This window comes from Astatotilapia calliptera, chromosome 19, assembly GCF_964374335.1.
Source record: "Astatotilapia calliptera chromosome 19, fAstCal68.1, whole genome shotgun sequence".
Classification (NCBI taxonomy): Eukaryota; Metazoa; Chordata; class Actinopteri; order Cichliformes; family Cichlidae; genus Astatotilapia; species Astatotilapia calliptera.
In genome coordinates, this window is record NC_137440.1 from 3804409 (window position 1) to 3819159 (window position 14751).

Consider the following 14751-nt stretch of genomic DNA (forward strand, 5'->3'; position numbering starts at 1 on the left):
CTTACTTTCCAGTACTGCGCATGCGTGAAGCGCAAGAAGATTTGACCTACCTCATTTCTGTCTGCCGTTTATTTACTTTCCGGCTCGTTGAAACGTCGCGGCAAAAGGTCGAGGAAAAGCACCGAGTTTTTTAAATGGACTAACAATGAGGTGGAGTTGTTGCTGCGAGTAACACAAAAGTACAAAGTTGCCAAAGCGAGTGAGAATTAAATAATTTAAAGAAAAGCTATCTGGAGCATGTACAGACTGATATTAAATCTTTAATAGGGCTGCCAAAATTTAGAGCAAACAAAACAACTGCTGTTTAATTGGTCACATGACTGCATCACATGACAAAAATGCGCCATTGTTTTAGAAAGTCTGCGTTTTGGAGTGTCCACACTGCGACGGGACAGCTCCGTTTCGAAATGTATGCATCTTCGAGAGCGTTTTCAAAACGCTGTGTTTTTCCTTGGGGAAAACGCCGTCTCAGTGTGGACGGGAGGCCAAAACGGAGAGAAAACGATGGGTTTTCAAACAAAAACGCATAAGTGTGGACGTAGCCTAAGTGACTTCTTCAGTCTCAGCTGACTGCAGGTTCCCCCACACTTATAAGGCTTTGGAGTTGATGTCACGCCGCAGCCACAAATCAAAACATACACACTGTGTTGGAAGCAGAACCATGCTTAAAATCAGCACAAAAGACAAAGGGATGTATCGCGATCGATTGCGCCCAGACGCCAAGAGACGGTACTTGGAAAAAATAGCGTGCATCTGTAATGTTGACCCGTATGAAATAAGGCAGTGGAGTGGAAACCCAGACAGCCTACCGCCGTTGTCCTATTCCGATATTTTCGTGTACCTTGTCCATGGAGTCAGCGTTGGCTGTTTTTAAGCCTCCACGTTGTGAGTATGTTGACCATATGACCAAGATACAGCTAGAGGTTGCACACAACATTGACTTCTCCTCCGGAGCTGCCCCCCAAATTGCTCTAGATGAACGATTCACGATTGATGCCAGCTGTGCGTTGCCATGTAAATAGTTTGCATTTCACGTGTACCTGCACATGTACTTGCTAAGTACATGTGAACAGGTCTTGAATAAAAAAATAAACGTACTTTTCATTTCTGTTTTATTGAAACCACTTGACAGAAAGTACAATTATTTACAATGAACTGTACATGCAACACAGCAGTTTTATGAATATTCAACAACAGCAAGTTTCATTTGGCCCTGGTTTGACGACCACACTGGGGCACATATTCACCAAAACACAGCACACCTTAACATTCCTATCAAGCAGTGTCGTGTCTTCACCCTCACATAATATAAGTAACTCCCGTCCACAGCCTCCGTGACATGGTGATTTTGTTGTTGGTCTTCTGTCAGATCTTCATCTATTACTTCTGCACTGGGCACACCTTCATACTCTGCAGCTGCATAATGAAAGCATGTAAAATAAAATTAGTGCATACACATAAGGTAAATGTACACCAGTATTCCAGGTGCGTGATTCATCTGAAGTTTATGTGCAGATTAGCGTACAATGAGCACAATTTTGTATGTTTTTGGGGTGGGGGTTACCTCCGATGGGTGCTCTTTTTCGCTTTCGTTGCACTCGCCTTGCGTGCCGGTCCGAGTCTCACCGCTGCAATCCAAGCCTGACGTCTTCGTTTAGTAATATCGGATACATGAGATCCCTCCTGTTGCCTCCAGGAGGGGAAACGATGAAAAGAGAGCCCATTTCCAGCTTCTTGCCTTCCCTATCGTGTGATCTAACGTTGCAACCAACAACACAGTACGTACGAACCATAGCTGACGCTTCCGTGTGCTCTGTTTGGCCTACTGTCATGGTGGGAGGGGGCGCTCCAAAGCCCTATAGACGGTACATTTGCATAATGACTGATATTAGCACCACTGACTAACAGTGGGCCATCAGGTCAGACTGAAGGAAGTCACTTGGATGAGTAATGAAATGTTTCTCCCAATGAAAACTCTACGTCCAGATAAACAGAATCAAGTTTCTAGGGTTTGTGATCATTTTTCTGTATACTTGCAATCAATGTAAAATGCTATATTTCACACTTTTCTGTTCAGTCCTTCGGTTCTTTTAAAAAGTAATGCAACGTTTTAGATGTTTACATTTAGAGCTAGGGGAGCTTTAGTGGAGTTTTGTTTTGTTTTTGTTTTCTTTCCCAGTAAACCAATATTTTTTTTTTCTTCAGGACTGCCTATGAGTGGGTGAACCCCGCAGCTTATGGCCTAGTGGTGGTGACCTCTTCAGAGGGCCGGAATCTCCCCTACGGGAGACTGGAAGACATTCTCAGTCGGGATAGCTCTGCTCTGAATTGCCACACGAATGACGACAAGAATGCCTGGTTTGCTATCGACCTCGGCCTGTGGGTCATTCCCTCAGCATACACTCTGAGGCATGCCAGGTAATAAGATGGGCGCATCATATGATGTAACACATATATCTAGATGGTAATATAGAATCTGAAATATCATGAAGGTGCTATTTACTCTCCAGATCTAACTTTGGTTTATCTAGGAATGTTGGGTGTTGGCAACGTCTGATTGCCTCTAACTGGCGTAAATTATCCTAAGCTAATCAGTTTAGATGCAAGATATTCAGTTAGGTGTTTACTTGTGTCTGGCACCAGATTACAAGTGTAAAAACTGAGCCAAATCTTGAGCTACACAAGGCGGCTAAAAACGTAATCCAGGCTAAAAAAAACCCCAACAAATGGCTGGGTAAATTGTAGTTTTTGTCACTGCCACGGCATTAATGCACAAGTAGATCTGAATGTAATTACAGTTGTGTACTCTAAGAGATTACATTTTCTTTTATCTTTTCTTATGCCTTGATGGCATTTCAGCATTACTCTTTCAGGCATTCACTAGTATCAGTGCAACATTAAAATCTATAAACTAGGTCCAGAATAATGACTTGAATTTGAGCAATCTAAAAAAAATGTTAAAAAAAAAATCAATGCAGGGTCCTCTGTGAAGTACACAGAAGATCTACACATAGTTCAAAGGTTATTCATGATGGTGCCATATATGTGCAAGTTATCCATGCCAAAATCACCCCGTGTATAGTATATATTTGTTTTGGAGTACAGATAAAGCCATTTTTAGAAAAAAAGGCCCTGCTAATTTCAGCAAGTTATTGCCAAAAAGCCATTTACATGCAATTCTAATTATGGCTTTGTAGCAAGAGTATTTGCTGTGATAAAATCAATAAAAAGTCTTCAAGCAAGAAACTAAGCATACCAATTAGTAATCTTAACAGAGGAGTTGATGAAACCTTGTGAGAAACATGCTCCTGTCCCTTAATTTTTTCTAACATACTGGCATCAATATCGCCATCATCATCGTTTTTCATGATTATGTCGTATAGAAAAATAAAACGTTGTCTGCCAGTTATTACCTCACGTTGTAGTGTAGAAACTACTGAAGACATCAGGAAATAAAACCAATATACCACCTGACCAAGTTGTGTGGTAACAATTCTACACCTCTTGGGGGTTTAATGGCAGCTGGCATCCTTGTACACGCAGTGCTGCCATCTTCTGTTTCAGTCCGTTATTACACTCTTAAATGCTACTACTTATTCCTGCGTCTTTTGGGATCTTACAAAGCTTCAAACGACACGTCGACTATTAAATTGGTCGTCGACGATTTTAATAGTGGCAGCCCTAAACAGAATGACACAATGAGACATTATTGAATAGAATGGGCCTACCTCCTGAGAGATATTGGATGATAAATCTAATCCATTCCATGCAATAAAACACTGAAACTGCAGGGGGGAAGAAACAAGTAGACTTTAAGACATTATGCATCCTATAACTAACATACACAGATCCTGACAAATGGCAGATATGAAATTAGCATGTCTAATTTTTAAAATATTAATCCTCCTGCAGGGGTTATGGCCGCTCTGCGTTGAGGAACTGGGTCTTTCAGGTGTCCAAAGATGGTCAGAACTGGACGACTCTTTACACCCACGTAGATGACAGCAGCCTAAATGAACCCGGGTAAGACTTTTCTCTAAATTCATTTAAACTGCTGAATAACCAAAGTCCATAGATGGTTGAAATTTTATCTAACTGTTTTCACAGGTCGACAGCCACGTGGCCTCTGGACCCATCTAAAGAAGAGAAGCAGGGCTGGAGGCACATCAGAATTAAACAGATGGGAAAGAACGCCAGCGGCCAGACACACTATCTGTCACTATCTGGACTTGAGCTGTACGGCAATGTCACTGCAGTCTGTGAGGACCAGTTGGGTGAGAACTTTGCTTCAGTTGCAGTTTGCTTCTAGTGATTGACAACCAGAGGATTTTAGTTGTTGGTGTCATTTTTGAAAATTATGTCAGTAGCTTAACATTTTATGAACCTTATCTTAAAGCCTTGCATTACTGCTCCTCCTCTATCAGGGTTTGATTTGTTTTCTTTTGCTGTTTTGGCTTTTTGTCTAAGTAACTGTCAAATTGGTTAAATGTGAGATTTTAATTTGGCTGCCTCTTTGTCCTGCAGGTAAAGCTGTGAAGGAGGCAGAAGCAAACCTTCGCCGCCAGCGCCGCCTGTTTCGTTCTCAGGTGATGAAGTACATCGTACCAGGGGCACGGGTTGTTCGGGGCATCGACTGGAAGTGGCGCGACCAGGATGGAAACCCACCTGGAGAGGGCACCATTACTGGAGAGGCTCACAATGGTAAGCAAACACACAATACCAGATGAAAGAGAAAGTGATGAACAGAAAAGAAAAAAAAACAACAATGCACCGTTTACCCAACAGCTGGTGGATCCCGGCTGGTTTAACTGCTGTAGTGCATTTTCCAAAATGTTTTGCAGGAGTCCAGGGCCTGTACTATGAAGCGGGCTCAACCTGTTATTTCTCCTGTGCGTTCGCATGAAAGGGGTGGCGATAATGTCTGACCAGTCTAAAAGGGAGGTTTCATGTGTCGAGTGACACCTGATGAATACAGTTAAGACACGCAGTGCTACCGTGAGCTATAAATTGCACAAAAAATGCCAGATGTAGCAAAATGATACATATTAAAACTCAAATATGCACTTAACTAATAACACTTAAAAAAAAATCAGAATGTTCAATAAACACTCCAGTTTCAAATAATTAGGATATTCTGGCAATTATTTCAGGCATCAGGCTTTACAGGGTTAGTGATTAGACAGGTATTCTTGATTTGTGTTCTGTGCTCTATGGCTGCAACTCCACCAGTGTAAGATGACTTGGAATTAGAATAAAGTACAACAAGATTTTACACATTTTCGAAATGGGTAAAACACTTAAACATACTTACGACATGCTGTAAAGGCATCAGTGAAAATGTGGCACAAAACCTTAGACCCTTCTTACCTGGGTAAGATGAAATCCTGCTTTGTAGTACAGGCCTCAGCCCTGTTGTTTCTGTCTTCAGGAACTAAAATCTAAACCCTGGCTTCAGCCTCCCCACCCAGGTCTTTGTACTGTGTAAAATATGTTTTAACACAGCAGGTTACTGAACAACTGTGTTTACACTTTTCTCCCTGCTCCCTTCTTCACCTTGAGATGTCAGAAGGATGATGTGTCAGCGGTGTCTTTTTTTTCTTCTTGTATTTAGCTTCATGTTCACAAGGCACATGTCACTGGTTTAATTGATCTCCACAGGGGACTGTGGTTACAGTAAAAGGTAAACAGCCAAGTGGAATCTGCATTTAGGAAGTGTTCTGTAGATAAATACCTTTCAGTTTAAATCTGTCTGTGATAGGCTGTTAGAATGAAGGGTTGAGTGTGAATTGTTGAATCTAGGATAATTGGACAGCTCCCTGATTGTGGTAACTTATCTAATTGGCTAAAGTAGGTGAAACTTGCGCATGTACACATCATTAGTCAGTTTCCCTAACAAAAACTGACATGATGAAGCTGGCAAGTGAGTTATAACTTAATTAGTTTGTAATGTTTTTTTGTAACTTTAAGCAGCAACATTATATCCAGCTGAGTGGTTTTTGACAGGGCCAGATGGGGAGGAATGGTTAGTGTTGGAGTGGATAGATTGTGGAATGTCTAGTCATACTGAAAGAAATGGGCCCTTTTCTTTCTGTAAGGTGTGAAATTAGTGAAAAATGACATAAAAATTTTAGAGATAATTTTGTTTCAGGATTTCTGGAGTCTTCCCTTTTGGCTTCAAAACCAGAAATTGCAATTCTACAATTTAACCTGGAGAGTCAGATAAGGGCAAACATCCTCTCCTCCTCCTCCTCCTTCTCTTCTTCTCCTGTTCTTTTCCTCCTCTTCCTTTCTCTTCCTATCCCATTTGTGCTTCTCACCTTTATTTTTTACCCAGATCTGATGCAATCTCAGTGAGCTGAACGAATGGATACACCACCAGCAGCTCCATTTTTTCCCCATTTCTTTTTCTAAAAAAAAAAAATCATAACAAGCCAAGATGACTGTCATTATTTGAGTTTAATTCCTTTCATCTTTGATGCTTTGCATTTGCCAGAAGTATTTTCTACTTTTGCTTTGTCATTTTCTATGATCATGTCCATATTCTTCTCTCTTGTTGCTCCACCTGCACCCAGAACCCCACATTAGAAATTTAAACAGACAACATCAATGAGTGTGCTGTTCTTTAAAATCAAATGAAATGGCACCCTTATCGGGAATTACATGATATTTTTGCAATGTTATTTTATGTTCTGTACATTTTGTTTGTACAATACACAAAGGAAGGAACAAATGGGTTCAATAGGTTTATATTGCGTGAACTCTACTGAAGAAACATCACTTAAATATTTAGTATATTTATCAGCATAAAGTAAAAAACAGTACAGCAAATATTCACTTATTATTTATTATTTAGTTAATGTTAATTATTTCTTTTTTTAAGTTTTATTTATTTATTTTTGAGGAATGTAGTTAAAACTGTTCAATCTGTCTTTAAAAAACTCTTGACCAAACCCAGAGCCAATGCTAGAGCTAGTGCTCTAAAGAGCCAGTACGTGGTTTGATTCAGTTTCCTGCCCATTATTCCTAGTTGTGACATGTAAATGATGACCCCACAGGACCAAGGAAGCAAACTGACAGAGCTTGGAGGAAATTTAACTGTTGTGGAGTGTAGCTCAGCAGATGCTTGGCTCTCAACTCCTAAAACTGCAACAACAACAAAAAAACAAAACAAACAAAACTGAAAACCATATGATGGCACATGTACTTGTCAGTGTTGATTTAAAAAGAATGATATATTAATGAAAATCTGTTTATCTATAGTTATTGGTTAGTTAAAATAATATCCCTTCCTCTTTAAAAATTGGTTATTTGGACACATTGTTGGATCTAAGATGGGAATGTGGTAGTCAGTTAACAACTCTTTTTATCAGGCAAAAGATGTTTTAACACCCACACCCACAAACCCCCCAAAACAAAACACTCAAGTATAGTAATTTTCTCTCACTATACTATTCTATATTTTCTCTCAGGCTAGTTAGTGCTTTGTTTCATTGTGACTCTAAAGCAATATTTCATGTAAAGTATTTGATCTGGCCCAGTGTGGAGCTGCTCTGACTGTAAGCTGCTTCTCTGCTGTCTACTTCTCTTACTGTCTCTCTTTCTCTGTCTCTCTCTCGGGTCTCTGACATCTATCCGTCCGTCTCCCTCCCATCTCTCTGTCCATCCAGGCTGGATTGATGTAACCTGGGATGCTGGCGGCTCTAACTCTTACCGTATGGGCGCTGAAGGGAAGTTTGACCTCAAGCTTGCTCCAGGGTACGACCCTGAGTCGCCTGCCACAGCGCCGTCACCCAAACCTGTCTCATCCACTGTTTCAGGCCCCGCCTCCACCACGGTGGGACCCTCTGTGACGCAGGCGGCGAGCGGCGGCGGTACCACCACCACCACCTCATCATCTTCCTCCTCCACATCGTCATCCTCGCTTCAGCAGTCATGGAGCAGTCTGGTTAAAAATAACTGTCCTGATAAGGGCGGGGCCTCATCGCTTGGGGGTGCCAGCTCCTCCAGCAGAAAGGGGAGCAGCAGCTCTGTCTGCAGTGTCGCCTCCTCCTCTGACATCAGCCTAAGTTCCTCCGCTGGTTTTCCAGGTGCAGGAGGTCTGCGACTGGACAGAAGAACTGATGGGCTAGTGCTTGACCAAGGAACCGGGATAGGAGGAGTAATGGGAGGCGGGGTTGGCTCTGATGGACATCAGCAAGAGCCAATTGTCGTTCTGTCCTCTGCAGCAGAGGGCGGATCTGGTTCAGCATCCAGCTCAGGCACACTTACTGGTGATGCATCCACCACAGCAGATGAAACCAGAAACAAAGACTCATCCACAGCAATGGCCACCACTGACCCGGCAACAGCGATCTCCATGGGGCTAGTGAGCGTGAGCTCCCCTGATGTCAGCTCGGTGTCGGAGTCATCTAGCAAGGACACGCCTTCCCAGAGGCCTATGTGCTCGGTGGCTAATGCCCGGCTATCGGTCAGCTCCCTCTTGGCTGCTGGCGCTCCCATGAGCTCCAGTGCCAGCGTCCCTAATTTGTCATCTCGCGAGGCCAGCTTGATGGAGTCCTTCGTCCGCCGCGCACCCAACATGTCGCGCACCAATGCCACAAATAACATGAACCTGAGCCGCAGCAGCAGCGACAACAACACCAACACGCTGGGCAGAAACGTCATGAGTACTGCCAGTGAGTACAGCAGGATTACTGCACTAATACTACAATATTCTTACAACATACCATTAAAAGACTGGTATTACACCTCAGTCCACTATCACGGAACATCACGGGTACTGCCAGCAAGTAAATAACTTGAGTATTACAATCTAATTATCTTTTGAGTTGGAGCTGGGGCGTATGGCAACATTGTTCAGCTGAATGGTGATACATGGTGCATATAACTTATTAAATATTTGCCACAAAAGCAATATATGAGTCGTCACAGGCACCGATTCTGAAATGCACTGATCGGTATAAAATGCAAAAAACAAACTCATGGGTAATACTTCAAAACATTTTTTTTTTTTTTTTTGTCTGGACCTTCTTCAATTTTTAGTAATCTTGGTAAAATAATTTTCCATATTTCATTCTCATGTTTAAAATGTTAATCATTTCATTGTTTTAAAATTCAGGTCCACAGTTGGTGTGTTACCTAGAGTCGACGATAATAGAAACCACCACAGCAGTCAGCCCAACCACAGCCTACTGCTTTGAGAATAATCAGTGGCAGTACTTCTTCCACTAAAACGTTGCACAAAGTAGACCAGGAATTGCCTGTGAAGGTTCTCAGTCATCCAGGTCATCGTAGTCTAAGGAGCTTGGAAAGAAAAGTGTCTGGAGAAGAAGTTTCTCAGATGAGAGGTGAAACGTCTTCAAGCAACTTAAAGAAGTCCAGACGCTATTCTTTCCAAGCTCCTTAGACTACGTCTGGACTTCTTTAAGTTGCTTGAAGACGTTTCACCTCTCATCTGAGAAACTTCTTCTCCAGACGGTTTTATTTCCAAGCCCCTTACACTAGACCAGGAGTTTAAAAATCCTTTTCTCTCTCTCCCTTTTTTTTTTTTTCTTTTATAAAAACATTTTTTTTATTTTTTCCTTCTAGTTAAGTGCACTTTCCATGAGTGTGGCATATGTGTTAATGTGTTAGTATGTCATTATCACAAATCAGCAAATTTATAGTAAAACATGCAACTGTAGCATTTACTTAATCCATTGTCCATTGCTGGACCGGCACTGGGTAACCCACCGTAGTGCATGAGAGAAACCTTAAAAAAATAAATTAAAAAAATAAATAAACTGGGTCAATATGGCATGTTTGTTAATACAGAGATACATATGTTATTGAGTTGAGTTATTCTTACACATCGGCCAGCATCTGGCCAATCCAGCACCTTTCACTGTTTATACCGTTACACCCCCCCCCCCCCCCCCCCCCCAAAAAAAAAAAAAAAACCAAAACATCAGCCCATAAAAACAAAAAAACACCCTATGGTTGTGCCATCAGTTAACCCTTGGCGTGCCAGCTGTGGCACGTGTGCCCAGGTTTGCTGACCCCTGTACTAGATGAATAATGGAGTGGATTAGAGTTTTACACAAACTAATAATGACACTTAGTAACAAATAAAGTTCCCAAACTGGGTCAGTGAGGCGGAGACCACAGGATGTGTGTTTAGAATTGCTTTTAAAATTAGGAACGGATGCACTATTTACTCAGAGGGCACGATTCAGTAAGCTGAGTTTGCTGTTTGAATGGCTGTGTGAAGATGCTTGTTCTCAGCTTCAAATATTATCTCGTAGTATTTTTAAGTCCAAAGTTACTCAGACCACATGTGGAGGATCGTTCCTCTGGATCACTGGGTAAACCGCATGAGCTGCCTCCAGCCAATCAGCTGTTTCCAGTTAGATGACTGGAGCATAACGAGCTTCACCTGCTGCTTTGTTTCTTTGGTTTCTGACAAACTAACCACCATTTGTTTGTTTTTGTGTGTGTGTTTGTTTGCAGCTTCTCCTCTCATGGGTGCTCAGAGCTTTCCTAACCTCACCACCACTGGCACCACCTCCACCGTTACCATGTCCACCTCCATAGTAACCAGCAGCAATAATGTAGCCACAGCCACCACGGGTTTGTCGGTGGGCCAGTTACTAAGCAACACCCTTACAACCAGCCTGACGTCTACATCCAGCGAGAGCGACACGGGCCAGGAGGCCGAGTTCTCTCTCTATGGTTGGTGACCACACTCTCACTCACTCACTGAGCCTGCTTCAGCTAACTTGTGCTGCCTATTGTCTCTCATATAAGTCAGCACACTGGTTACCTGAACTGTGTAAAAGTTAGCAGATAGGAGCATAGAGCTTAGCCTTAATTTTATTTGTAAATATAACAGAAAAGAAAAACATAGAAATCATTTTCAGCTTGATGGTGAAAATCCCCTTGAAAATCTTAACAACTGGCATCTTGGAGACAGCTTGTTTCGCTCTCGTCCTGTGAGCCCTTACAATGCATATCTTGACGCAAATCTTTAAACCAAGTAGTTTTGCTTTTAAACATAATCATATATTTAAGCAAAGTTATTAAAGGCAAACGGTGACACTAACACTTGTTCCCAGGTTCACGATCACGTTACTACAGCGGTCCCCAACCCCCGGGCCTCGGACTGGTACCGGTCCGTGAGTCGTTTGGTACCGGGCCGCAAGAGTTGAGGCTCAGGTGTGAAATGTATGGTTTTCAGGGTTTTCGGTTTTCAGCATTAGTTTGTTATCGTTTTTATCGTTAACTCAGTTTTCCTGGGTCTTTTCACGTGTGTTATGAATAAATCTTCTTTTTTTCGGTACCGGTACTAGTTTTATTTTGTTGTATTTATCCGCGACACCTTAAAGGCCGGTCCCTGAAAATATTGTCGGGCATAAACCGGTCCGTGGCGCAAAAAAGGTTGGGGACCGCTACGTTACTACCTCCCTGCTTGTGTGTGTACATGCTCTTTAGAACAAGTCATAACACCAGTTACATCTTTATAATAGAAAACGTGCAGAGATCATTAAAACACATAAACATTGATCATTTAAGACTGTCTTTGCATGTCTTTGTATAATATGTATAGTAACTGGTTGGATTTGGATAAACCGGACCAGAATTAACCAAACCTAAGCTCATGTTTCTAGAATTTATCAACATGTGTGCCAAGCGCCATCTTCCCCTCTTTCCCTTATTCTCAGTTGTTTAACCGACTTCATGTCCATCCGCTCATTTTCTCTCCCTTTAGACTTTCTGGACAGCTGCCGTGCCAACACACTGTTGGCTGAGCTGGATGATGAGGAGGACCTCCCAGAGCCTGATGACGATGATGACGAGAACGAAGATGACAATCAGGAGGATCAAGAGTATGAGGAGGTCCTGGTACGTAAATAGATCTGGGCTTATTTTAAAGATTTGGGTTTTTTCCCCCCGATGATTCAAAGATGATCTCTCGCTGTAGCTGTGGATGTTTTGTACAAAAGCCCTTCAGAGGGGTGACTATGTCACTGCTGTTCTGCAGGAAGAGGAGGAGTATGAGACCAAAGGAGGACGCAGGAGGACATGGGATGACGACTTTGTCCTAAAGAGGCAATTCTCTGCTCTGGTTCCTGCCTTTGACCCCCGACCAGGAAGAACCAATGTCCAGCAGACCACAGACCTGGAGATCCCTCCTCCAGGTAAAAAAAAATGCAAAGGAGGAAGTGTTTGCTCATGACAGGACTTTCAGCTAGTTTCTGTAAATGCTGTTGTTGGCATTTATTTGTTATTTTGTTAGTTGTCAAAGCTTTGACATCACGTGATAGTCCTGCAGCAATGCTAATATGATTTTATTTAAACAGTAATTAATATTAGAAAAATATTACTTCTAATGTCACATATCCTATTCTTCTGTGGCGTTTTAATGACACGGACTGGTGATCAGTTAAATGGCAGGTGCCTCCTGTTGTTTATCTGACCAACCACTGAACTAATAATTGCAGTACAGGAAATTAGTTTTAAGTTCATTTTTCATTTTGTTGAATAAAAGTTCTATGTTATGATGGACCCAACTGATTTGTTTTCTCAATGTAGCATATTCTGTTTAACACCTTGTTGATGTTAAAGGCTGAAACGGGTAGAGAGAGTATTTATGGATATTAATGGAGTAGTATAAATAGAAGATATTTAACCAAAAATACAAGTCAGGAAATGAGGACTGAAAGAATCCTTGAGGCTATAGAACTTGCACAGAAATTTTGACTACTGGTGTAGAAATCTTTTTCAGAGTTCAGTTGTTTATTTGAGATCTTAGTTAGATCTGAAATCATCATTCTTTCAAAGAAAAATAAACTCTTTTATGAAAGGTCTGCAGTGTAATGTTCCATCCATGTTTTTAAAAAGGGGTTTCTCTGTCTCCCTTGGTCCAGGGACTCCTCGATCCGAGGTTCAGGAGGAGGTGGAGTGTGCTCCCTCTCCTCACCTCGCTCTCACCCTTAAGGTAAGATAAATTACTTGGTGCTCAAATGAAATGTTTTTTTTTCCCCTTAAAATAATTATTTCAGTTTAATCAGCAGAAGACTTTGAGTATATTTTGTAGGATACAGTCAGTTCCTTTCCCAGCTGTCATTGGTGATTCATCCACAGAATACTCTTTCTTTTGCCCAGTCTATCAGTCTGTCTGTGCGATCACAGGATGGTCACAATGTTTAAGCACGTTTGTATCCTCAGATTTTTGCAGTGCTGTGCAAAAATTGCCATGGTAGTTGATTTAACAAACAAACAAACAAACAAAAAATACCCTCATGTTGCATTTAAAATGAAAGTTAATTGGTACCAAAATAATTTTAGGAACATATTCAGTTTTATATCATTTATCCTTTTCCTTTATTGCGTGTATATTTTTGGAAAAGAGTTGTTGTATCTGTCCTGTCTGTGTGTTCAGGTGGCTGGGCTGGGTACAACCCGGGAGGTGGAGCTTCCTCTTACCAACTACAGGTCCACCATCTTCTTCTATGTCCAGCGGCTGCTGCAGCTCTCCTGCAACGGAGCTGTCAAGACGGATAAACTGAGGCGCATCTGGGAGCCCACGTACACGTAAGAGAGGAGACATCTGATGCAAACTTTACTGCATTTGACAGGTCTTGGACAATTGTTGACTTCTGTTTTTAATGCAGGATAATGTACAGAGAGCTGAAAGACTCTGATAAAGAGAAGGAGAGTGGAAAGATGGTGAGTCTGTCCAAGTTTTCTATTTATGTCTGACGGATGTCTGATGTCTCTTCATTGACCTCGGATCTGTTCCTCTTCACAGGAGTTTTGTGAACACAGCATTGGGGTCGGGGGCCGTTCTGGTGGCCTGAGCCCCAGTTCAGTTTCAGCCAATCAGAGCAGTGAGATTCTGGGCGGTGCCAGGGAGGTTGCGCAGGCGAAGGCAGGATGCAGCCAGAATGCCTGTGGAGTGGAGGATGTCCTGCAGCTACTGCGGATCCTCTACATCATCGGAGGAGACTCGGCTGCTAACACGCGCACGTTGCAGGAGGGTACGAAAACACTCAGTTGCACACTGGAACACACTGCTTTTATGCTACTGGGTCTAATGTACACGCGCATTTTCCTTAAATCTGTAGCATTTTTGGGGACTTTTGGGACTATAAAATACATGAAAACAAAACAGTTTATTCAACATTTCCACTTTAACCACATTAATGATTATATGTAGTACCTGCATTTGGAATGAAATTGGGTAAATGAGAATGGTGCGTTGGACAATCCTTAGGCAAATGAGAATTTTGCCTAAGGATTGTCTAAGAACAACGTGGACAATTAAGCTTAGCTTTAATTCAACAGACAAAAGAGCTAACTAGCAGCAGTGATCTAGCCTGACTTGGCAGAGGACTTCTTAGAGAAGTGACGAACGTAAGAACTGATGGAATACTGTGATGACAGAGGTGTATGGGTGCAGACAAGGCTGTACATATCTTATCACAGGTCATCAGGTGTGAATACGCTTCTACGGAATACGGAAACGTGACGGTGTAAAATCCTCGTACTATGGGTATTGTACTATGTCTGTTCCACATGCATGGCAGAAAGCAAGTAATACAACACAGCGTGATCTGACATCAGCCACTATAATCTGTCAGCCCCTAAGTGCAAACTTAGTGTGATATCCACTATCAGGTATTGTATCAATGTATGGTTAAAATATGACAAGTGTTTTAAGTGGTGAGTAGAATTAGAAAAATGTTATTTAAATGACGAGTGCATGACACA

The 14751-nt window shown here is 41.9% G+C and overlaps 1 protein-coding gene across 1 annotated transcript in view; it reads left to right on the forward strand.

The window, feature by feature from the left end:
* The window catches only part of hectd1 (HECT domain containing 1), a 46790-nt gene that overhangs the window by 18978 nt on the left and 13061 nt on the right, over positions 1 to 14751 (forward strand). Inside the window, exons 22-33 of the mRNA XM_026191824.2 lie at positions 2206 to 2418; positions 3913 to 4023; positions 4108 to 4274; positions 4525 to 4701; positions 7668 to 8675; positions 10489 to 10710; positions 11747 to 11880; positions 12020 to 12176; positions 12906 to 12976; positions 13421 to 13572; positions 13653 to 13707; positions 13790 to 14018. Coding sequence (XP_026047609.1) covers positions 2206 to 2418; positions 3913 to 4023; positions 4108 to 4274; positions 4525 to 4701; positions 7668 to 8675; positions 10489 to 10710; positions 11747 to 11880; positions 12020 to 12176; positions 12906 to 12976; positions 13421 to 13572; positions 13653 to 13707; positions 13790 to 14018 — 2696 coding nt within the window. The remainder of the gene's footprint in view (positions 1 to 2205; positions 2419 to 3912; positions 4024 to 4107; positions 4275 to 4524; positions 4702 to 7667; positions 8676 to 10488; positions 10711 to 11746; positions 11881 to 12019; positions 12177 to 12905; positions 12977 to 13420; positions 13573 to 13652; positions 13708 to 13789; positions 14019 to 14751) is intronic.